The sequence below is a fragment of the Pelodiscus sinensis genome, chromosome 6, assembly GCF_052426305.1.
Source record: "Pelodiscus sinensis isolate ZL-2025 chromosome 6, ASM5242630v1, whole genome shotgun sequence".
In the NCBI taxonomy this organism is placed as follows: Eukaryota; Metazoa; Chordata; order Testudines; family Trionychidae; genus Pelodiscus; species Pelodiscus sinensis.
Window position 1 is genome coordinate 30,045,624 of NC_143057.1, and position 25,475 is coordinate 30,071,098.

General features: G+C 43.1%; 1 protein-coding gene across 3 annotated transcripts in view; it reads left to right on the forward strand.

Annotated features, from left to right (window-relative positions):
- Nucleotides 1-4,789: 4,789 nt before the first annotated feature.
- The window catches only part of SPATA6L (spermatogenesis associated 6 like), a 49,307-nt gene continuing 28,621 nt past the window's right edge, over nucleotides 4,790-25,475 (forward strand). Inside the window, exons 1-5 of one of the 3 annotated variants that reach the window (XM_075931633.2) lie at nucleotides 4,790-5,145; nucleotides 6,617-6,754; nucleotides 9,668-9,716; nucleotides 9,887-9,928; nucleotides 17,162-17,286. In XM_075931633.2, the coding sequence (XP_075787748.2) occupies nucleotides 5,107-5,145; nucleotides 6,617-6,754; nucleotides 9,668-9,716; nucleotides 9,887-9,928; nucleotides 17,162-17,286 (393 nt within the window). In that variant the 5' untranslated portion in view covers nucleotides 4,790-5,106. The remainder of the gene's footprint in view (nucleotides 5,146-6,616; nucleotides 6,755-9,667; nucleotides 9,717-9,886; nucleotides 9,929-17,161; nucleotides 17,287-25,475) is intronic. The other 2 variants (XM_089779222.1, XM_089779223.1) reach the window with 2 other exon arrangements.

A 25,475-nucleotide genomic window follows, 5' to 3' on the forward strand; every position in this document is an offset into this window, starting at 1 on the left:
GAGTAGGTGGGGGGGGGGTGTGCGCGCGTGTTAGTGAGATCACATGACGCTCATTCCCGCCCCCTGGGAGTCACGTGAGGGAAGCGACGCCGGGCCGGCTCGGGTTGGAGGAGCGCGGGGGCGCGGCCAGGTTGCCTAGCGGGGAGGATTATGGGGAATAAAAGCCCCTCGCGGGAGACGTGAGTCCAGACCCCTGCGGTGCGAGGCTGAGCAGCCCTGGCGATCTGCGGGGCTGGAGCCTTTAATACCCGGAGGAAATGGGCCAACCCAGCCCCTCCCACTCCCGACATTCATTGGGGATGTAGGAGGCGCAGCCATTTACATGGTGAACTGATGAATCTGGTTTGTTGGTTACCGTGAACAGTTCCAGCCCCGGGCCTGGGGAGCTGGCTGCTGCTGCTTTTGTAACACGGGGCGGGAGTGGAAGTCGTTGTAAAAGCCAGCTCCCGGCATGGCCAGCTCCCGGAGACCAGCTACTGCTCCGCGCTGCTGTCTCTATTAGTGCGGGGTGTGGCACCCAGCACCTAGTGAATTAAAAGCCCCTTCGTGAGGTACACCAGCTCCTGGGAAACTGGCCGCTGCCCTATGCTGAAGGTGCCTATAACCCCAGAAAATTTCACTGGTTACATGTATCAGAGGGGTAGCCGTGTTATTCTGAATCTGCAAAAGCAGCGTGGAGTCCTGGGGCACCTTATAGACTAACTGAAGTGTAGGAGCATACTGGTTACATGTTTCCAAATTACCAGCTTTTTAACATACCTAGTTAGAATACATAGCAAAAGACCCATTAACAATCCCATCTCCTCCACTCTTCATCTGCTCGACAGGGATACATTTATGTCATCCTAGCTAACACCTCCCCCACAACTTTGGACTTTGCTTCTGATAATCAAGGGCCACAAATTAAACCAAGGCCAATTTGCAAAACTGTCCATTTGTGTATCCCCTGAGTACACCTATTTGCAAGGTTTTTGTAATCTGTAATTAACAACACCCATTTTATTAACAGCTTTGTCAGAACAGAAGATACTATTTAAAGTATTTTAACATGGTACATCATGTGATCAAAGAATCCTGCATTGAAGTATTTATGGTTGCAGAGCCAAAAGAGGAAATGCCAGCATTAAGATCATGTTTGCCAAATTGTTGTAGTTTTTTTGGTCTGAGGACATTAGAGAAACAAGGTAGGTGAGGTAATATCTTTTCTTGGACCAATTTCTGCTGGTGAAAGAAATAAGCTCTAGCTTAAAACTTGATACTTTTATACCTGCCTTTGATATTTGCACTTCCAAATCACATGCTAGGAGTGAGAACCATTCAGCCTGACTTAATTAGCTTCATCACCTCTAGTAACTTCTTTTGCTGTTATATATGTCCTGGATTCTGTAATTTCCATTTCAACTCATCTGATTAAGTGGGTTTACCAATGAAAGCTCATGACCTAGTACACACATTAATCTCCAAGGTGCCACAGGACTGATCAATGTTTTTAAAAGTACATAATTGCAGGCTTTTATGCTGGAAATTCTGTTTGTGCGGGGGGGATGCTTTTTTTGTAAATGTGGACTGCAAGGGTACAAATGCAACCCTCCCCCATGGTTCCCCAAGTAAGCATGCTCCAGTGGGCTGGGGGAAGGCAGGAGTGGCACACTACCTAAGCCTCCTTCCCTCATGCTCTGTCTGGCTGGGAGAAGACTGGGGCTGATTTCCCATTGCCCCTCCAGCCAGCCCAGGAGCGAGTCCCAGTTCCAGCCCCACCCCCAGCCTTGCTCCTGCGGGAGGAGGAGAAAATCAGATCCAGCTAGTGGAACCATGCTTATTTAGGGGACCAGGCGGGGGGGTGTTTGCACTTTTTGCACCCCCCTTGCATACGGGCCTGAATTGTGTCTAGATCCGAGCATTTTTAATGCTGTTTGAGCCTTGGTAAGATTGCACCATATGTACCATTGTAGTTATGCCAATGCTTTCATGGAACTTGCAGAGGTTCATAATGGTTCTTGTCATACTAAGGGCAAGACTCTTCAATAGTAGTCTTCTGCACTTGGATCTTTACCGTCAGCTATGTTCAACCTTGCTCCCAGAGGTGAAAGTGAGCGGGTGTGCCCTGGTGCACAGCTCTGGCAAGACCTGGCTGAGCAGTGGCAAAAGCCAGCAGGGAGCTATTGAAAGAGCTGGCAAGGACCCAGGTTGCAATAGGACAGCAGCTATAAGAAATGTTAAGTTACTTCATGACTGCCTGCTCCTATCCTAAGATGCTGCAGAGGGCTGGCTATGTGATTGGGAATACATGCTGAGAGTAGGGGGTGGCAGAGTGAGGGCTTAGATCTTATGTAGATCATTTTGAAAAGATCCTCAAAATGTAATACCGTCTGCAGCTGTTAATTTTTCTGCAGAGCCCTCTGAGGTATTGTGGGGTAGGCTCCAGGATAAATGAGGATGGAGGAGTCTTGGTAGTGCAGCTTAAAAAGAGCTTTGCTGCCAGAGAACCAGACAGGATGGAGCTGTGGAACCAGTGAAGAGGCAGAAGATCTCTGTATGGATGTCTCTTGCTTCTGCTAGATTCTTGAGATTTCTGTAAATCTTGGAGATCCGTGGAGTGTGTACTTGCTGCTCATTCAAAAGGAGGACAAAATGTAGGACCCTGATACATGACACAGGTAATCTTGGAAAAAAACTACACCATTCATTTCCCTATGACTTTGTCCTCTTAAGGCTAGTGGAGAGGCAATCAGATCATTAAAAATATTCCACCTACCCATTCAGTATAGTTCTTTGCAGTAGTTCTCACTAATATATTCAACACATTAGAAGTTTTTAGATCAGGGATTCTCCAACATTCTTGATGGATGATTCTCCAACATCTTAATAGAATGGTTGTCTCTTGGCTCATATTCCACCGAACCCCCATTTTACAAGTATGTAATTCCCTTGTGATGAACACAGGAATTGCTTAATAAGTTGGAAAATGATACTAGTCAAGTATTGTATTTTAATAAGATTTAGAAGTTGGAAACAAAGTCCCTAATCCTGCACACACTTAAGTGCATGTATAACTTTACTTGTCTTTGGGTTCTGGGGAAGTGCAGCGCGAAGCCCGGGATCAGCTGGGGAGTCCCCAGCTGACCCTGGGCTTCACTGCCCGTTTGAAACACCGCCTCTGCATGTTTGAAAGAGGCAGTGGTGCCTGAGGTCAGCTGGGAACTCCCATCTGACCTTGGGCTCCCTGTGGCATTTCCCCAGAACCCTGGATCAGCTGGGGAGTCTGGGTTCTGGGAAAATGCCACGTGGAGCCCAGGGTCAATGGGAGTCCCCCACTGACCCCAGGCTCCATGGCTTTGAAATGCACAAGAGCCCCCATTGGGGACTCTTGTGCATTTCAAAGCAGGCATCCATGTGCAGCCCAGAGTCAGTGGGACTTCCTGCTGGCCCTGGGCTGTACATGGAGTTCTGCATTCCTCCTTTGGAATGTGCAAGAGCCCCTACTGGGGCTCATTTTAACATCCTTATCCTGGATTCAGTGTGAGCCAGGATGGAACCCCTGTGGACTGGGGCTGCTTCTGGAGCAGCCTCTGCCCATGGTGAGCCTGGGCCCTCTGCGGGCAGAGGCTGCTTTGTGGCAGCCTCTCTTCAATCCCTCACGTGGTGCTGCCTCTCAGAGAGGCAGCAGTGCAGGGGGTGAAGCGGATAGCACTGCAGAGATGGTGCTAGGGGGAACTGGCTTTTAACTGCCTCTGATAGAGAGGCAGTAAGGGGGGAATGCGAATAGTCCACTTGACTAACTGAAAAGCCTAGGCTTATTGGTTATTTGACTAGTTGACTACTCGCTTACATCCCTGTTTTGAACTCCTTTATAGTTAAAAAAAAATTGTCCACATTTACAAAAAAAAGCACCTCCCCATGGAAATTCCTGGGTATGGGTCTGCCTTGACTTGTTTGGTAACCCCTTTCTAGACCAAACTAGTTGGCTGCGTCTAGACTGGCAAGTTTTTCCGCAAAAGCATCTGCTTTTGCTCAAAAACTTGCCAGCTGTCTACACTGGCCGCTTGATTTTGCGCAAAAGCACTGACATTCTACTGTCCGAAATCAGTGCTTCTTGTGCAAATTCTTTGACGTTCCTGTTTGGGCAAAAGCCCTTTTCCGGAAATGTTTTTGCGCAAGAGGGCTAGTGTAGACAGCTAAAAACTGTTTTGTGCCAAAAATGGCGATCGGGGCTTTCTTGCGCAAAAACGCGCCTAGATTGGCACAGACGCTTTTCCGCAAAAAGTGCTTTTGCGGAAAAGCATCCATGCCCATCTAGACGCTCTTTTCTGCAAATAGTTTTAACGGAAAAACGTTTCCGTTAAAAGCATTTACGGAAAATCATGCCAATCTAGACATAGCCCTTGTGTAATATATGTGGACAAAAGTTTAGACGTATCAAAAGATTTTAAAAAATCGGTGTTTTTCCAAAGTCTAAACATGTTAGAAATTGCCTAATCAGCAAATAATCTCTCTGGGCTGGAAGCTTCAACTCCCTTCTTCCCCCCTTCAAAAAAAAAAAAAAAAAAAGGCAAGTGGAAGGATGCATATTTGGGGAGTAATCTTTGGGTTTTTTGAGGACCTTCCCAGCCCTACATTTCTATGATTATATTCACACCCTTCTGTGGATGTCTGCATCCCTGCATGGGCGTTCCATACGCTGCAGGTGCCACATCTGGTACCCACACAAGATAGGCATGTTACTCCCACCAGCTCTACAGTCCGGCCCCAGCACGCACGCGGGTTGCATGCAGCCGGCTCTGGGCAGGTCCCCAGGGCACGCCTGCATTCCGCCCCCAAGCATCGCCCGGGGAAGCATTCCCCTTAGCCCCGCGCGCAGGCAGCCCTATAGCCTTGCGCGCGCCTCGCTCCCAGGGGGCGCGCGCTGGCCGCCTCCGCGTTCCGAAGAGGAATGTTGGAACGTTTGAGTCGCCACAGCAACGCGACGCTTCCCCCCCCCCCCCACTCTGGAGAGCTGCTGCTGCTGCTGCCGCCGCGCTGTCCGCGGGTGGTCTGGGCAGAGGGGCTGGGGGTGCGGCCGGGCCCCGAGCGGAGCGAGCCCCCCCCCCCCCCGCTGGGCGCCCCGGGATGCCGCTGAAGGTGGTGGTGGAGCTGCAGATCCACGCGGTGAGGCGGGTGCGGGGAGCAAGGGCAGCGATGGGGCGGGAGCGGGGCCAGAGGGAGCAAGGGCAGCGATGGGGCGGGAGCGGCACTTACAAAGCTTCCCGCGTGGAGGCGATAGCACAGAGCCCCGACCTGCAGCACCATGCTGCGGCTGCCCGGGAGGAAAAAAAAAATCACACCCCATTTCGCTGCTCCTGTCCCCAGGGGCTCTGCTGGCGCGCTCCGTGTTAGCTCTGGCTCCGCTTTTCTCGGTGGCACTTAAAAGGAACCTGCCTGTTTAAAGGATTCTATGGGGTGATTTCGAAATAAATAATACAGACTCTGCAGAGCACAGCCAAGTAGCATTCTAATGGCTGTTACATGCATTCACTCTTCAGCCCTGAGATATATAAAGGATGGCTCTGTGGTGTACACTGGCTGTCCTGTCGGAAGGGAATTGCATAAAAAGGTGCATTCTACATCAGGGGAAAAAGGGTTGAATGGAATGGGAGTGGTTACGTAAAGGTCTGGATTCAGTGTGTAAGATTAATTATGTGACAACCTTTTTAGGGATTATTGAGTCAGTTAACGGTCCGGCAAGAGCAGAGAATTATCTTTTGTATAGTGGTTTTTGTTGGATGTGCAAATAGTTATTTTTAAAGTTGCGCTTATCTCTCAGCCTTTGAATTCCCTCTTCTGGTCTCAGATTAAAATACTTTAGTTTCTGTTCAGTAAAATGTTAAAATCAATTACATTTGATTAGCATGAATACAGTTACTGAAAAAGAGAACTCCATATATATGACACATAAAATGAGAAAATACACACCCCATTAAACCTTTTTTTAAATAAAAGGAACAAAACTCAAGAAAACATTTTGGGCCTGCTCACACAGGCCAGTCATGGGTGTTGTACTGCAGTGTGGATGTATTCTTAGCCATTTTTGAAAATCCCATTCCAGAAGCTTAGTTCTGTCCTTAGTTATATGGTTATAACTTCTATGGGTGTAACAGAAGATGGAACTGGACCCTATCTGGCACCCTTGAAGACAGTGTCAACAGAGAAGCCCAGGGCATAGGTGTTGTATCACCTAAGCTATGTCTACACTGCAGCTACTCTGCGTCTTTTGAGTGTGCCCGTTATTTCGAAATACAGTATAACAGACTTGCTATTCTGACGTCCTTGTGGAATGAGGTTTTTACAGGGAGTAAGGAACATTTTGGAATAGTGATTTATTTTGAAATAAGTGCTATGTAGACAGCGCCAAATTTTGAAATAAGTTATTTTGAAATTGACTTGAAATAAGCTATGCAATTTGCATCGCTCAAATTGTGTAGCTTGTTTCAAGGTCCGAGTGCAGTGTAAACGCACCCCTGTTGACCACAATGGTGCTCCCTGCGGATTGTGCTTGAGGCATAATTGGTGCAACAAAATGGGAAGGCTGCCTTAAAAGAATTCTGATCACCACAATTGTTTTCTTTCTTTCTTTCATAAGGTCACTTGCCCTGGTGTGTTCCTGCCAGAGAAACATGACATTTACCTCAGTGTCTGCATCCTGGGCCAATACAAGGAGACAGAATGCCTTCCTCCAATTTTCCCGCTCTTATTTCATGAAAAGATGTGGTTTGAAAAGGTGATTCTTACTTTTTATGTGCTTTGACAAACAATTCTGTATAATCCCAGAAACGACATTAGTTGTGTTAGCTCTCCTGCTTGGGATTTGTTTGGTTGTGATCCCATTTCTGTGGAAACAAAATAACACCTCCATGAGGGGATGACTATCATCTGATTTTCATGATACTGGCAGGCACAGAATTAAGATAATGACTCAGATAAAATGCTTTAACCAGCATTTTACATACCATTTTAAAATTTAAACTAACCAAGAACACATGCCTTCAGCCTGAATTTCTTTGGGAGTATTTGGTTTGGCTAACCTAAAATGTTTATAAAATAAATACTCTCTCTGCTCATTGGCTATGATATTGATGAATGGTAATTTATACTTTGTCATGGTTTTTAAAAATGGGTTTAGCACATTTTGGTGTTGTCCATAGTGACAAAAAAGTTATGTTGAAACTGCTATGGGTATCATTATTTTAATATATAAGTAGACAGTTTTTAAGAGTACAGAGCACATCTGTTGCCCTTATTCTTTCCCTAATGTCTCTAACTGTGCTCTGTCAGGAGAATCCTTGCTTTTTGCAAACAGCTTTCTATGTCTCTGTTTTCATAAATAACTCTTTTCACGTGTCTCATAAGATTCCACTTTGTAATGCAGGGGTTTTCAAACTACGGGTCGTGACCCAGTACTGGGTTGTAGAATGTCAGACACTGGGTCTCCTTGCTGCAGGATGATCAGGTGACCAGTGGGAGTGCTAAGGCAGACTACTTGTCTGTCTTGTCACTGCAGACTGCACTGAGCCCCAGAAACAGCTGGCAACAGGCCCGGCGTCTAGGCGAGGTGTGGGAGTTGAGGGGAGCACACAGGGCTCCATGCACTGCCCCTGCCCGAGCACTAACTCCGCACTCCCTTTGGCTAGGAACCTGCTTCTGGGGTGCAGCATGCTCTGTGGTGCCAGGAGAGGCAGGAAGCTTCCCTTAGTGCCCTTGCTGCACCGCTGACTGGGAACTGCTCAAGGGAAAGCCCCTCCTGCCACAGTCTTGCCACCCCCAAAGCCAGAACTCCCGGCTATGCCCCAAATCTCTGATCCTCAGCCCCACCCTGGAGCCCACACTCTCGGCAAATTATGTTGGGTTGAGGGCATCAACAATTTTCTTCTACTACTGGGTCATGTGAAAAAAAGTTTGAAATTCATTGGGCTAGATGATCTCTTGAGTTCCCACCCAGTCCTACATTTCTGTGGTTTTGTGAAAATCAGCAAAAAATTATTTAAGGCTTGGTTAAAAGATGACTTAGTGGAGATATGGGCTACGTCTAGATGACAGGCTTCTTTCGGAAGAAGCTTTTTTTGGAAGAGATCTCCCGAAAAATCTTCTTCCGAAAGAGAGCATCCCCATTTGCAAAGTGCATCGAAAAAGCAATCTGCTTTTTCGAAAGAGAGCATCCGGACTGAATTGATACTTTCTCAAACGTAAGCTGTGATTGCTATGGACAGAATGGCCACCAAGGCACCTGTGCTTTTCCTCTTTCTTCTTCTTCTGAAAGAACTCCCTCTTCCCCGTCCACACACGCCTTTTTGCGAAAGAGCTCTTTTGCAAAAAGGCTTCTTCCTCATAGAATGAGGATTGCCGAAAACCCCCTTTGTTCTTTCGATTTTCTTGCAGAAGAATGCAACTGCAGTGTGGATGTTTCTCAAGTTTTGTCGGAAAAATGGCCGTTTTTCCAACAAAACTCTGTAGTGTAGACATACCCATTGCTGATCACAGCTACTTGAAAGCGTTAAAATACTAAGGCTACGTCTACACTGGCATGATTTTCCGGAAATGCTTCTAACGGAAAAATTTTCCATTAAAAGCATTTTCGGAAAAGCGCGTCTAGATTGGCACGGACGCTTTTCCGCAAAAGCACTTTTTGCAGAAAAGCGTCCGTGCCAATCTAGATGCGGTTTTGCGCAAAAAAGCCCCGATGGCCATTTTAGCCATTTAGCAAATGATTTGTGCAAGAGGGCTTTTGCCCGAACGGGAGCAGCACAGTATTTCCGCAAGAACACTGACGATCTTACATGAGATCGTCTGTGTTCTTGCGGAAATTCAAGCGGCCAGTGTAGACAGCTGGCAAGTTTTTCCACAAAAGCAGACACAGCCTAAGAGTTAAATCCTAGCCCTATTAAAGTCAATGGCAAAACTCACATTGACTTCAAAGGGGTCAAATTTCACCCCGGGAGGCAAAGGAATCTCTTTTAGGGTGGACCAGGAAATTGTGTCTAGGAGCAATGGGGTGAAATTAAGCAAAGTAAAATGTATTTATATTTATTTAACGTTCATAATTATATTTTGATTTTATGTACAGTCTGTATATAAAAAATGGAAATTACATAATAACAAATAGGATTGTCATCTCAACCCTCTGAACTCCTCGCTTGTCTATATAGGGTTTGTCCTATGCTTCAGGATGATGACAGCCAGGGCATTGATTATTCTTTGTGGGTCGAGGCCCTGGGTTTAATCAAGAATCCTGTATTTTCAAAACAACTGTGCCACATCCACTGTTTCTTCTACTAGTAGTACTATACTAATGTCAGCGTACCAGGGGGAGATTTCCTGAAAAACCCTTTAGACTCACTTCTGAATCTGACTCAGAGGCTGCAGTGCATGAAATTTTTAGGTTTACATAACTAATATTTTCAAGACTTTTTAAACAAATTGTTACAATATTTTACAGTTGACCTTAGTAAACTGTAGCAGTCAGTAAAATATATAGTATTTCCCCAGATTGGTTAATTTGTTTGCTTGGTTAATGACAACATAGTCTGACATAGGGAAATACTTGTTGACTATATAAGCATGTTCATATGAATGCCAGATTATAAAAATGCCCTTTGTATTATAAAGAATTAATATTCTCCGCATTACTTTCCTGTAGGTATTTGATAGTGCTGTTGACCCTGCTGCTGTAACAGAGATGCTTGAAAGTAAGTATAATTGAGAGAATATTCAGAATGCATGAATAACTCTAGACAGTGTAGTTGCTCCAGATCCATTCATCCATCCATCTTTATTTTTTATTGTTGTGCTACAGGAGTATTTTAAATACATTATAATTTTTCAGCTACCTTGACATTATTTATTTGTCTTCTTTTAGGCAATCTAACAACATTTGGATTAATTCAACTAGTATCTTCAGGTAATGGGCTGGTAAATATTTTACAAAATTGTGTCCAATTAGACATTGAAAGGAGCATCCCAGTGGGTATTAATTTTGAGCTTTGCTTTGCCTTTCTTCCTATCTCCCATCTCATCTTCCAGGGGGCTTCAACTAACAGCTGTCCCAACCTCAACTCTGCATGAACTGCTTGATTGTTAGAAATATTCAGATTGCTTTACTTTCCCTCCATTCTCGATTTTTTTCTTCTCTGTTGCCATTATTGTTCATCACTGATATTTAAATATAACATGAATAATAATAATTTAGAGTTCCATTTAATAGATAAAGAGCATTGGTTCTATAACATTTTTAATGGTTTTTATAAGTGGACACAAGGTGGCAGAATAATCCTACTTTTTAAGTCTCAAAGGGGAAGCCGTGTTAGTCTGTAACTTCAAGACAGACCAAAAGAGAAAATAACAGAACTCCTCTTGTTGTAACCTACAGTCCACAACTCAGACCCCTCCGAAGTATTATACACAATCTACAACGCATTTTGGAAAATGATCCCTCACTCTCAGATGCCTTAGAAGAAAAACCTATTTTTGCTTTCAGATAACCCCCTAACCTGAAACATACTCTTTCTGATAACCATGCCATACAACCACATCATAAGCCTCCAGGAACCCAGTCCTGCAACCAAAAAAGATGCCAACTCTGCCCCCATATCTACACTGACGAATTCATCACTGGAGCAAACAACATAAGCCACAAAATCAAAGGGTCATTTGACTGAACATCTAGTAATTTGATCTACGTCATCAAATGCCAACAGTGCCCCTCTGCTATCTATATTGGTCAAACTGTACATTCTCTGTGGGAAAGAATCAATGGACACAAATCTGCAGGTGGCGGTCTTGTCACAGGCCAGCTCCTCAAGCCAAATACACAGAGAAAGCTTGGAATTACATTACATACACAAATTCAATTCACATGCGAATGGACTCAATCGTGATTTAAACTGGTGGGGACTCTACCATTGAATGTGCTAACAGCTTTCTGAGTGGTATCCTTCCTGTCTTAGCAATCTATCTATTGACTTTGATCTTTATCTGCTTAGGTTTAGCACCCATTATCCAGATACTTAAAGAAAAAACAGGAAGGGGGGTGGGAGAAAGAGCATCATTCTCTCCCCCCCCCCCCCTTTCCCTTCTCCTATTTATTTTGAGTTTTCATATCCCCTACTCATAACTCCGGTCATCTGAAGAAGTGGGTTGTGCCCACGAAAGCTCGTGATACCATCTGCATGTTTTGTTAGTCTATAAAGTGCTACCAGACCATTTGTTGTTTTTTTCTTTAAAAACAATGAGTAGTCCTGTGGCACTTTAGAGAAGGAGTGGGCAGTAATTTTCAAAGTGGTCACACCCCACCTTGGAAGGGTGGTGCCTCAGGTGGAAGGGGCTGGACCTTTAAATAAAAGCAAGTGAAAGGGCTTGAGCCTCCCCTGCGACTTCCGGGCAACACAGCGGGGCCGGGAGCTGAAAACTCTTTCAGTTGCTTCTATTTAAAGGGCTCGTGCCTTAGCAGCTGCTGGGAAGGCATGAGCCCTTTAAATAGAAGTAGCTGAAAGAGCTCGCAGCTCTCAGCCCGCCTAACACATTGCCTGGGAGGCGTGAGTTCTTTCAAATGCTTCTATTTAAGAGCCTACCAGCAGGCGCAAGTCCTTTAAAGTATTCATGCCTCCCTAGCAGCTCCCAGGCTATGGGCTAGAGGCATGGCCAGGAGCTGGGAGCTGTTCTATTTAAAGGGCTAATGGTAATGGGTTACCTGGCATCTTTGGGGAATAGAAGCAATTGAAAGGGCATGTGCATCTCAGGCTCCCAGGCAATTCGTTAGAGGGTGGGGCCAGGAACTGTTGTGCGGGTCGGATTGAAGAGCTAGGCAGGCCAGATCCAGCCTGCTGACAGGCTCTTACCCAGCCCTGCATTAGAGACTTACATAATTATATATATTATCATGAGCTTTCGTGGGCAAAACCCGAACCCTGAGCAGAAGTGATCTAATATGGAACATTTGTATATATGGTAAAAATCACTGGCAGTTTTCAGTGCTAAAAAATATATAAAATGTCACTATAAAATGTTTATATTAATTTATATATATAATTTTTATATTAATCTGTATGTGTATATGTATATATCTATATATTTTACTGGTGGATTTGTTAGGAATATTCAAATTAATTTCTTTCTCCAGATTTTCTCATCTCTGTCACTATTATTGTTCATCAATAATATGGAAATATATCACAAATAATAATGTAGAGCTCTGTTTACATGATTTGACGTTTCAGAGCTGAGCTGTTTTTTGTTGTACCCCTGCAAAAATATGTAGTTAGACTTTTTTTACAATGGGAAATTTGTATCTTTTCCACCAATTAAAATATGATCAAAGGGATTTTGCTCAACTTTTAAAAAATCCAAATGTAATACTTGTTAGTGAGACTAGCACTGACTCCAGTTTGTCTTGTACCAGGGTCAGCATCAGTGTAGTAATACTGACAACTGACATGTTTTATATTTTCTAGTGTAAACAAGGCCCCAAAGGGAGTTTTAAAGAGTTCTTTAAGGATCTTATTCTTTATTACCTTTTCTGAAGTTGTCTTTCTTTTTGACACATAGTTGTGCTAACATCAGAGCTGGAGGTCCGTATCACTTTCATAAGGACAAACTGCAGGGTAGCCCTCATACTAAATTTTGAACAAAAATTGTTTATAATTTTAATTTGACATGATACATCTTTCTGTGGTTTCTCAAAGCCTTGGCACTTTCCATGAGAAGCCTGATGGCACACTTGAGCAAATGAGAAGGAGCAGCTGCTCATTAGACAGAAGTAAAGGCCAGACTTTCAAAACTCGCTTAGCACCTAGTCAGGAGCGGCCTGAGGCCGGCTGCGGAGGCTGGTGCCCTAGGCGGAAGGCGCGATCGGCGCTCCCGCCTGCACGGCTGTCAATGGCCATGACGTCATCATCTGGCGCCCGGGCTGGCGGCACCCTAGGCAACTGCCTAGTTTGTCCAGGTTCACGGGCCACCCCTGCACCTAGTAGATCCCAGTGTGGTCATTCAAAACGTTGAACACTTTGAAAATCTGACTGTTTCATTGATGTGCCTGTTTAGGAGCAAAGGTCTTTGAAAATCTGGCCTGCAGCCTTTCATGAAAACCGATTGGTGATACGCTGCCTTTGGAGAAAAGTCTGATGTTTAAAGATTGTCTAAGGGTATATCTCCACAGAAGTTCAAATCCTGAGGTTGGCCCATGTCAGTTGACTTGGGCTCATAGGGCCTGGGGTAAGAGGCTGCTTAATTACAGTAAAGGTGTTTGGGATTGGGCTGGAACTCAGACTCTAGGACCATTATAAGATTGGACTGAGTCTGAGTCAGGTCCATCGATGGGAGCTGGTGAAGGGGGCAGTTGCCCCAGGGCCCAGCAATTCAAAAGAGCCAGGGGCTCCTTGTTGCCACTACCACAGGGGATGACTGGCACCCCACGGCCTTTAAATCACCAGTGGAGCACCGCGGTGTGTTCCCAGTGTCTCTCAGGGCTGGTTTTATGATGGGGCGAGAGGCTAGTGTGTCATGCTGAGGGCTGTCTGTCTCCAGTCCCGCCCCTTCTGCCCAAAGGCCTGCCCCTTCCTGGAGTGCAGAGCTGGTCCCCCTGCCCTGTACTGTGCCCTGGGCCCTGGCAAGTCTGTCGGCCACCCCTGGTCTGAGTGTCCACATCACAATTAAATAGCCCCTTAGTCTGAATCTTGTGAGCCCAAGTCAGTTGGCACAAGCTAGTCACAGGTTTCTAATTGCAGTACAGACGTACCCTAATTGAATAAGGCTTTGTCCTTAAGTCTTATTATGAGTGGGCCAGGATGCTTGCCTCTGAATGTCACAGAACCCATTCAAGCAGGGGCTAGCAACTTTTGTGGCAGGTATTCAGAACCCGTCTTTAAGATAAATTTGCAGGGTTGCTACTTGAAGCCCATAACTTCATGGACTGAAATGTGCTTAACACTGCAGCAAGTTTAGTTGCTGGTTACAGGAAAGCTATGCTTCAGTTACAGTATAGCAAATGGTGCGTTACAGTCCATCTCCTCATTAGTCTCCTATGCTGTGGAAGCAATGTAATGAAGGTGAAAAACGAGTTGCTTACCAAAGTGACCCTCGTCTCTGAATATATAGCTTATATAATGCCACACTGACCCTTTCTCCTCTGCTCTGCTTCAGAGCTCAATGTCACTGACTTCTACAAATAGAGAAAAACAGGATGGTTAGAAAGGTGGGGATATTTATACTCTTAAGTCAGTAGAATTCAGGACTCAGCAGGACTCAAAAGGATTCCATGGTTGGATGGCTAGGTGTGTGACTAGGTGATGTGGCGGTAACGGGGGGGGGGGGGGGGAGAGGAGAAGGAGGAGTACATTCAAAGAACAAAAAGTTACTTTGTTAAGTATCCTCTATTGTTTTTCCTGTCTTCACTTCGCGATCAAGTAATATCTTAGGGTGTGTCTAGACGTATAGGGTTTTGTTGACAAAAGTGGACTTTTGTCGACAAAACTATACCTGCGTCTACACTACCACTGAGTTTGTCGACAGAACTCGGCAGTTTTGTTGATGGCGATAAACCTCATTCTACGAGGAATAACGCCTTTTGTCGACAGAGTTCTGTCGACAGAAGGCGCTATTGCATCTACACTGTCCTTTGCGACTACACTGTCATGTCGACAAAGCGGCTTGCTTTGTCGACAGAACTGGATCTGTCTGTAGTCTAGACGTACCCTTATAGTGGACCAACTTCTGCTGGTGAAAGGGTCAAGCTTTTGAACTCTCTTCTTTAGGCCTGGAGCAGGTAACCAAGTGTTTTGAGATAAATACAAAGTGTGCCAGATTGTTAAGCGTGAAGGGTTCACACATGCTGTAGGAGACCCTTTAAAATGAAGTGGGCAATAAAGGATTAAGTATAAAGAAACCATGGCATGTGTGTACCTCTTATGCTTAACAATCTAACCTTTTATTGCCCATTTATGCTTAACATTCTGTCCCACCTTGTATTTAGCTTAGGCGTTCTGGTTACCTGCTCCAGGCTACAAGAGTTCGGTATAACTTGAAATCTTGTCTTTTCCACCAACAGAAGTTGGTTCAGTAAAAAATATCGCCTCACCCACCTTGTCTTTCTCAAATGCTGACACCAACACACCTATAACAATGCAAATCACTTCATGATGGCACCTATGCTGAACAAATATAAAAATGTAAATACGCATCTGATGAAGTGGGTCTTTGCCCATGAAAGCTTATGCCCAAATAAATTCGTTAGCCTTTAAGCTGTCACAGGAATCCTTGTTGTTTTTGCAGATCCAGACTACCACGGCTACCCTTCTGATATTTGAACAATGGACATATGATTTTTATAAGCCTTCTACGCACATTTTTGATTTATTTCATTTGAATAGACAATTAATTAATTAGGTTAATTAGTAGCAGGCACCGAGTTTCAAAAAAAGTAAAGCTTTCTCTAAATACTAATGGAGTATGAGATAAATCATAGTGCCATGAGGATATTGAGAAAACTCCCAGTGTATGTCAGTGGGATCAGGTTTTGCTACTGTATAGATAGACATTGACACTGAGTATATTCTGGAAGGGTTATCCTATGTAAAGGCAAAACTTTGGATGCTTTTTTCTCCAAATCACATCAGTGAGATTGATGGTGCTCAGATCTGCTAAGCTAGGGCCCTAATAAAGGAAAATCAAAGGCAGGTCTGAATTTGATGTGCTCTGCAAAGTTGCGCTGCTTTGGAACTTCCCCACAATACATATGGAATGTTTGTCTTTGAGGTCATTCACTCTTTCCGATCCCAAAATAGTTTGGGGCACAGGTGACAAACTGAGTCTTAAAGATGGCATCAAGCTCCGATGTTGCTGTGCTAAGCCTAGTCCTTCATTACAGATGGAGGAGTAAATGGACTCTCTCCCCTCTGCCTCCTTCATTTCACTTTCAAGATAGAGACATTAATCAAAAGCAGAGTAGTCAGAGCAATGGAAATGAGACTAACAAGTCATTTGATTTCAAAGCAGTTATTTTCTCACTCCCTGACATTAGAAGTATGACCTTCCTGGAGCCTTTTTCACAAATTAAAAAAAATAAGCACATAGGAGAAGAGCGTTCACTGACTATCAGTGTTTCTGTTGTTTTCATGACTCTGGCTGCTAAGGGCGAAACTGAGGGTTTGGGCGGGGCAGTATGCTAAAGAGGAGTAAGCTGCTGCTGTCCTAAAGCTACCTAAATGGATTCCCAAAGGGCTTGTGCGCCTCCTCATACAATCTCAATTCAGATCCACAGAAGATACCACCCTTTCTGATTCTCAGTGACATTCCTGCAGCATGCCTAACCCAAAACCCTCATGTAGCTCTGACTGCGTCAGTTCTCAGTTCTGAGAGGGTCTCCTGGGGTGCATCTACACAGCAGGGCTTAACTTGAAATAAGTTATGCAAATTTAGCTACTTAGCTCATTTTGAAATGACTTATTTTGAAATAGAGCACTCTTCCTCTGACTTCCCTTCCTCCTCATACAATGAGGCTGTGTCTACACTGGGCCACTTATTCCGGAAAATCAGCCGCTTTTCCGGAATAAGCTGCGAGCTGTCTACACAGGCCCTTGAATTTCCGGAAAAGCAACAATGCTCTACTGTACAAAATCAGCCGCTATTCCGGAAAAACTATTCTGCTCCTGCTCGGGCATAAGTCCTTATTCCGGAACACTGTTCCGGAAAAGGGCCAGTGTAGACAGCCCAGTAGTCTTTTCTGGAAAAAAGCCCCGATCACGAAAATGGTGATCGGGGCTCTTTTCCGGAAAAGCGCATCTACATTGGCAACAGACGCTTTTCCGGAAAAACTGAAAACGGAATAGTATTCCGTTTTAAGCATTTCCGGAAATTCATGCCAGTGTAGACACAGCCTGAGTGTTACAGAAGTTGGAGTAAGAAGTCCTCCTGCTTGACAGTATTTTGACATTATTTTGAAATAACTGCCTGCTGTGTAGACATGGACTAAGTTATTTTGACATAACGCTAGTTATTTTGAAATAATGTTGCTGTGTAGACGTACCTCTAGTGAGCCAGGTAAGTCTTGCACACTCTGCAAAGGCCTTGAGGCAGAATATGTGATTTACAAAAAAATTATTAACAACCTTGGAAATATATTTTCCTTTTTTCACTCTTTCAGTGGGGAACAGTCTCGCTTTTTATGAAGAGAATACTCGAGATTTTCTCTTCCCAGAGCCCAAGCTGACTCCTGTGTATCCTGGTGGGGTGAAAGAGTTATTAATGAAAACGTCTCCTCGTTTCCCAGTAAGTTATCTCCAAGTGGGTGTTTGGTGAAAAGAAGAAAGTGGTGGTGGGGGGGAAGGATGGGGGACCCTGGCTTATAGGCTAGTGTAACAAGGTGTGCTATTTTGTGAGGATCTCAGTTGGAGACATGAAATTGGACTACCCTTGAACAAAGACCTGCTCAAGTATTGTGTATGGCTCAATAGCCTCTTGAAAAATGTACCAGGAATCTACTAACTGAAGATTAAACCTACTAGTCAGAGGTCAGTGTAAAAATTGGGGAAAGGAACCCAGCAGCCCATCCTCAGCTGCTCTGAAAGGGTAGGGGCATTGGGTAAATTTCCAAGGTGCTCGTCATTGCTGTGCTTGAGGGCACAATCTTTCAGAGCTGTTTACAAACATGCATGCACAATCATTCACACGTATATATATGTGCACATACACGCATCTCCAATTATCTTTTCAAGAGTGGAGTATGCCCTTGTAAATAAGTCCATTGCCTGTCTTTCTTGCTTCTCCTAGCTTTCTGAAGCAGAAACAAAAAAGGAAAACATTAACAAAATTCTCATCAGTTTCACTGAGAATGATTGTATTTTTCTGGAGAAGCAATACATTTGACCATGTTTTGTTAATTTCATTCAGTTACTGCTTGGGAGTATTCCTACAGGCTCAAGATTGCACTGGTTCACATTTAGAAAAATATTTTCATTACCATAGGAATGTAATTGTTTTTAAATTAAATTCTGAATAAATAGGTGGTTTAGGTTTGCACATACCAGGGACATTTTTCTACTTGCCATGGGCAAGTTCTGCCTAATACGGAGAAACTTTAATGGCACCATTTATACTTATAACACCTGAGTTACTGATGAACATTTAATCCAGTTTTCTTTTATGAGAATGGAATATTATAAAACAATATAATTAACATCAGCTACATGTGTAGCATTTTATCTAGTGTGTTGGGTAGGTCAAGGACAGATTGTCTAGAGATGATCATGTTAAGTATTTTTCATGTTGTGTTAGAAATTGGAATATTTTATTAGGTTGCCACAGTAATGAGAGAAGAATAATTTTTCTCTGTTAAGGTAATCAATGTTTCATGTAACAAACCTTTGAAATGGGTTTAGATTAAATAGCATTTTATTAATCTCAGCTTCCTGATATCCCCTCTTATTGAGATTAAATAAAGTAAACTACCGTTGCCTTGATTGAGAGTTAAATTCCTATATACACTTACTTCATGATATTCTGTTTTTTATTCTTCCATAGTCCCGGTTTGAGTGACATCTACTTTAATTCTGCAATTCAGCAAAACAAGGATAATTCTGCTCACTTATTTTCTGCTAACCAACTTGCTCATGCAATATTTTTTATAGGGGACAAAGAGTCAAAACTATAATCCACTCTAAAATCCTGGTAATGTAGCTAACTCATCACTTAGAATATTAACATTATTCACAGTTGCAACAGATTCTTTTCCAGACATCATCACTGTCTCCATTTGTAAGTCTACTGCTACTGATATTCTATGGCTCCTCTTCACATCTTCCCATCTGCCTTGTAGAGCTAGTGCTGGAACTTCATAAGAAGTGTATGGATTGCAAGGATTGATTATGTAAAAATAGCCCATTGCATTTCTTTGTGCTAAGATTTCAGTGTGGGCAAAAAATAGAATGGAGCATTATATTTAATCATCTAAATTGGGATTCCATAATACCAGCTAAGATTATAGCTAATAGCTAGGCTTTGGTTAATGTTGTCTTATTAAGAGTAATTCTGTTAATTATTGTAATACATTACTGTATTCTTGATACCATATTCATCTCTTTTGTTTTCATCCTTAATTTTGTCATGTTTATAATCCATGTGATATTTTAGGCTTATCAAACTATTCCTATTTGGTGTCTGCTATGTCTGATTGTTTCTGCTAACAACATATTCATTTCTCAGTTTTAGCTAGCTTGATTTTCTGTGCTCAGACATATGCTGTTTATAATTCTCTGCAGAGTACAGTACATTTCATACTATGATTGTGACATTATTCACTGTTACACTGATGATACATACTGCTCAAGCAGTGCTCAGCTTCAGTGGCCTTCTCTCACTCCCCTTTATATTTTTGACAGGATGATTTGGTGACTTAAAAAAATGGATGAGTAAACCTTTTGTGTCCTAGCAAAGCAAAAGTCAAATGTGTTCCACTGAGGCCTCCAAATTTTCAGTCACATTATCAAATTCCATGTTATAATCCTGACTCACTGAAAGTCTTAGTTCATAATTTGAGTGTATTTTTATACATCATTTGAATTTTATATTGATACTATTTGTTATGTAGCGATTCAACTTGCAGGCTGAGTCATGTGAACATTTCACTCATCTGAGCAGTGAAATAATTGCAGCTGCTAATATGATTAAGGCTTGCAGAATTGGGCCCAGAATGTGTCCTTTCGTATCTTTACTGCATTTCATGTGAGCCCTCTTCATAGGAATTTCTGTAGCCAAGTGGACTTTCTCTGAACAGAATCCTTGGATATTGAGATTTTCTTACATGCTATTGTTAGATTGCTGTAAATCCAATGGCTGTGTCTAGACTGGCAATATTTTGCGCAAAAGCAGTTGCTTTTGCGTAAAATCTTGCCAGCTGTCTACACTGGCCGCTTGAATTTGCACAAGAGCACTGACTTTGTAATGTACAAAATCAGTGCTTCTTGCGCAAATACTTTCACGCTCCCGCTCAGGGATAAGCCCTCTTGCGCAAGAATATTTGCGCAAGAGGGCCAGTATAGACAGGCACCTTAATTTTTTGTGCAAGAAAGCCCGATGGCTAAAATGGCCATTGGAGCTTTCTTGCACAAAAGTGTGTCTAGATTGGCACGGATGCTTTTGTGCAAAAGCACTTTTTGCGCAAAAGCATCCTTGCCAATCTAGATGCTCTTTTGCAGAAATACTTTTAACGGAAAAACTTTTCCATTAAAAGTATTTCCGCAAAATCATGCCAGTCTAGACATAGCCAATGAGTACACCAAATGTAGTCCTGATTTACAGCATTGTAAATGAGAGCAGCATCATGTCCACTCTGTATCTAATCCAACTGCTACCCCCCTTTAGGTATGTCTAGACTACAGGCTTTTGTCGACAGAGGCTTTGTTGATAGATACTGTCAACAAAGCTTCTGTCAACAAAGACCGTCTAAACTACAGCCAGTTCTGTCAAGAAAGCAAGCTGCTTTGTCGACATGAGAGTGTAGATGCAAAGGATAGTGTAGATGCAATAATGCCTTCTGTTGACAAAACTCTGTTGACAAAAGGCGTTGTTCCTCATAGAATGAGGTTTACCGCCATCGACAAAACTGCCGAGTTCTGTCGACGTTATGTCGAGAGAACATGGCGGAAGTGTAGACACAGGTATAGTTTTGTCGACAAAGTCCACTTTTGTCGACAAAACCCTGTAGTCTAGACACACCCTTTGTGAGATTTTGCTTGACTGACAAGAGAAATATCAACAAGTAAACAAGCATTTTCCTATGTGTAGCTGTTCCTAGGGTTTCCCTGCAGAGATCTCTCTGTCGTAAACTCAGGCTCCATGTGCACAAAGCCTCTGTCACCTAATTCACATACTGGGGAGAGCCACATCTGCCACAGTGACTTTTTAGGAATCCAGCAGCATCTCCCTGAGGGGGTCTACCATCTGCTAATAGGGTAGATTAACAAAAGGATCTTGCTACTACATTATAGTTTGATACTCCTAGACTGTCAGACTGTGTAATAAAGTACTTGTTGTGCCATGCTTTTACAGTCAACATGAAATATTTGGATATTTGGAGATTAAATGCAGTAAAGTTACGTTAGTGCAGCCTTATAGTTGCACAATTAAACCCTCAAATTTGGAAGTGTAAAAGTTAAGTCCAAACATTCAACTTTAAATACTGTTCTGCTGTTGGAATGTGACTCCGTAAAACACCAGTTTTGTAGGATTCCAGTTTTATTGTCTTGAACTTAATGACATCTACAGTGTCCTCCCCTTGGGCAAAAATGTTAGTCATTTGTCCACTGGTACATAAGAATTCAGCTCTGTCTTTTCAACTAAAAAGTGGCTGATTCATTTGTGGGGCAGTCTCTCTTAGGTAAATTAAAGTTAAATATAGTTGCTGCTGTGGTTGTCTAAGGCATTTGTCTGCATTCTGCTTTTTCAGTTTAAGGCTGCTGTGACTGGGGTTTTTATTTTTATTCTCCTATTTTTAGTGTGTCTGACTCTCACTTGATGTTATGTCTTTTATTTTGACCCTGCTTTAATATAAATTTAAATGCCACTGGGTCCACCAGTCTGAGACAGTTAGTCAGAACTGAGATGATATAACAATTCATTTAGAATCTGAGAAGAAAACTCTAATAACTCAATACTATGGGAAGTGTCCAAGTGGACTTTTAGAAATCTAGATCTGACCATAGGGTCTGATCCAAAGCCTACTGAAATAAATTGAAAGATACCTTGATTTCAGAGGCTTTGGATTAGGCTCATACAGAACATAATTTATTGTGGAAGAATCAACATGGTTATTGTGAAAAGAACTCAGGCCACACAAATCTACCTAGAATTCTTTAATAGGAATCAACAAGCATGTGGACAAGGAGGAATCCAATGAATATAGTGTACCTAGATTGCCAGAAAGCCTGTGACAAGGTTGGTCATCAAAGGCTGTTAGGCAAAATAAGTTATCATGGGATAAGAGGGAAGGTCCTCTCATGAACTGGTAACAGGTTAAAAGATAGGAAATAAAGGGTAGGAATAACTGGTCAGTTTTCAGAATGGACAGAGGTAACTAGTGGTGTCGCCTAGAGGACTGTACTCAGCCCAATACTATTTAACATGTTTATAAATGATTTAAACAATAAGGTGGCAAAATTTGCAAATGATAAAAAACTACTCAAAAGTTTCAGAGGGGTAGCCGAGTTAGTCTATACAGGAAAAACTTAAAAAATAACAAATAGTCTGGTAGCATTTTAAAGACTAACAAAACATGTAGATGGTATCATGAGCTCTCATGGGCACCGCCCACCTCCCCAGATGACTGGAGTGTTGAAAGTCCAGAACCAAGAATAAATAAAGGGGGGGAGGAAATTGAAGTGGGGAAAGAGGACATTGGGTAAATAAGTTTCAAAGGGATAGTCGAGCCAGTCTGCCACAGGAAAAACTTAAAAAACAACAAATAGTCTATTAGCACTTTAAAGACTAAATAGTTAAAAGAGGCATGTCAAATCCAAGCAGACTGTGAAGAGTTTCAAACCTGGGTGACTGGGCAACAAAAGGGCAGATGAAATTCAGTATTGATAAATGCAAAGTAGTATATATTGGGAAACATAACCCCAGCCATACATATAAAATGGTGGGATCTAAATTAACTATTACCACCCAAGAAAGAGATCTTGGAATCTTTCATAGAACACTTAGATCTGGAAAGGAACTCGAGAGATCATCAAGTCCAGTCCCCTGCCCTCATGGCAGGACCAAGCACCATTCTAGATCATCCCTGACAGGTGTCTGTCTAACCTGCTCTTAAATATCTCCAGTGATGGAGATTCCACAACCGCCCTAGGCAATTTATTCCAGTGTTTAACCACTGTGACTGTTAGGAACTTTTTCCTAATGTCCAACCTAAACCTCCCTGGCTAGAGTTTAAGCCCATTGCGTCTTGTCCTATCATCAGAAGCCAAGGAGAACAATTTTTCCCCCTCCTCCCTGTGACACCCTTTTAGATACCTGAAAACTGCTATCATGTTCCCTCTGTCTTCTTTTTCAAACCAAACAAGCCCAATTCCTTCAGCCTTGCCTAATAGCTCATGTTTTCTAGACCTTTAATCATTTTTGTTGCTCTTCTCTGGACCTTCTCCAATTTTTCCACATCTTTCTTGAAATGTGGTGCCCAGAACTGGACACAATACTTCAGTTGAGGCCTAATCAGTGCAGAGTAGAGCGGAAGAATGACTTCTTGTGTCTTGCTCACAACACTCCTGTTAATGCATCCCAGAATCACGTCTGCTTTTTTTGCAACAGTGTCACACTGTTGACACATATTTAGCTTGTGGTCCACTATGACCTCTAGATCCTTTTCTGTAGTACTCCTTCCTAGACAGTCACTTCCCATTCTGTATGTGTGAAATGGATTGTTCCTTCCTAAGTGGAATACTTTTCGTTTGTCTTTATTAAACTTCATCCTATTTACCTCAAACCATTTCTCCAGTTTGTCCAGATAATTTTGAATTATGACCCTATCCTCCAAAGCAGTTGCAATCCATCCCAGTTTATCATCTGCAAACTTAATAAGCATACTCTCTATGCCATCGTCTAAATCGTTGATGAAGATATTGAGCAGATCCGATCCCAAAACAGACCACAACGGAACCCCACTTGTTATGCCCTTCCAGCATGATTGTGAACAGTCAATAACTATTCTCTGAGAATGGTTATCCACCCAGTTATGCAACCCCCTGAGAGTAGCCCTATCTAGGTTGTATTTCCCTAGTTTATTGATAAGAAGGTTATGCAAGACCATATCAGATATCTTACTAACGTCTAGGTATATCACATCCACCACTTATCCGTTATTCACAAGACTTGTTATCCTATCAAAGAAAGCTATCACATTGGTCTGACATGATTTGTTCTTTACAAATCCATGCTGGCTGTTACCTATCACTTTATTTTCTTCCAGAGGTTTGCAGATTATTTTTTTAATTACCTACTCCATTATCTTTCCTGGCACAGAAGTTAAACTGACTGGTCTGTAGTTTCCTGGGTTGTTCTTATTTCCTATTTATAGATGGACACTATATTTACTCTTTTCCAGTCTTCTGGATTCTTTCCTGTTTTCCATGATTTTTAAAAGATGACAGCTAAAGGTTCAGATACCTCCTCTATCAGCTCCTTGAATATTCTAGGATGCATTTCATCAGGCCCTGGTGACTTGCAGACAGCTAACTTTTCAAAGTAATTTTTAACTTGTTCTTTTTTTATTTTAACTTTTAAACCTACTGCATTTCCACTAGCTTTGTGGATAGTTTTTCTGAAAACATCCACTCAGTATTCAGCAGCTGTCAAAAAACAAAACAAAACAAAACAACAAAAACCCAAAACAACCCCAAACAGAATGTTGGTAATCATTAAGATAGCAAATAAGAGAGAAAATATCATATTACTTCTATATAAATCCATGGTACGCCCACATCTTGAATATTGCATTCAGATGTGGTCGCCTTATCTCAAAAAGATATATTGGAATTAGAAAATGTTCAGAAAAGGGCAACAAGATGATTGGGGTATGAAACGGCTTCCTTATAGGGAGAGATGAATAGGACTAGGACTTTTCAGCTTGGAAAAGAGAAGACTAAGCAGGGATATGATAGAGATCTGTAACTGATTTGGAGAAAGTAGATAAAGAAGTGTTACTTAATTTCTCATAATTTAAGAAGTCTGTGTGTGGGGGGGAGGAGGAAGAAGTTGTCACCAAATGAAATTAATAGGCAGCACATTTAAAACAAACAATAAGTTTTTCTTCATGCATCGCACAGTCAACCTGTGGAACTCCTCGCCAGAGGATGTTTGCACTAAATCCCCCCTAAGCTGAACAACCATGCAGTTTCCCATTAAGCCCTGCATAGGGGCTCAGGGTTGCAGCAGGAAGAGATATCTTTCTCCAAGCCCTGACGCTGCCAGGGCTGGTCCCAGCATGGAGCTGCTGGAGCTGGTGGAGATGAGCCACTCCCCAGTGGCCCAAACACCAAGCTGCCATGACTGGTGGAGAGGAGCCACTCCCCGCTGGCTTCAGCAGGGAGCCCAAGTCCTGGTAAGCCCAAGCCCCAGGTAAATCCAAGCCTCTTGCCCCTGCATCTTGATCCCCCCAGCCCTGTGCACCTTCCTGCACTCCAAAGCCCTCATCACAGCCCTCCCACAAAGCGCCAGAGTCTGTACCCCTCCTGCAACCCAACCCCCATCCCAGAGCCTGTACCGTCTCTTGCATGCCAATCCCAAGCCTTGAACCCCTCCCCAAATCTGGAGCCACCATCCCCAGCTCCACCCCAGAGCCTGCACCCCCGCCAGAGCCCTTGCACCCCAACTCTCTGCCTCAGCCCCGAGCCTCTCAACTCCCCTCCCAGAGCCCACATGCCCAGCCTGAGCCCTTTCACTTATCTGGCCTCCATCCTTCTGCCCCA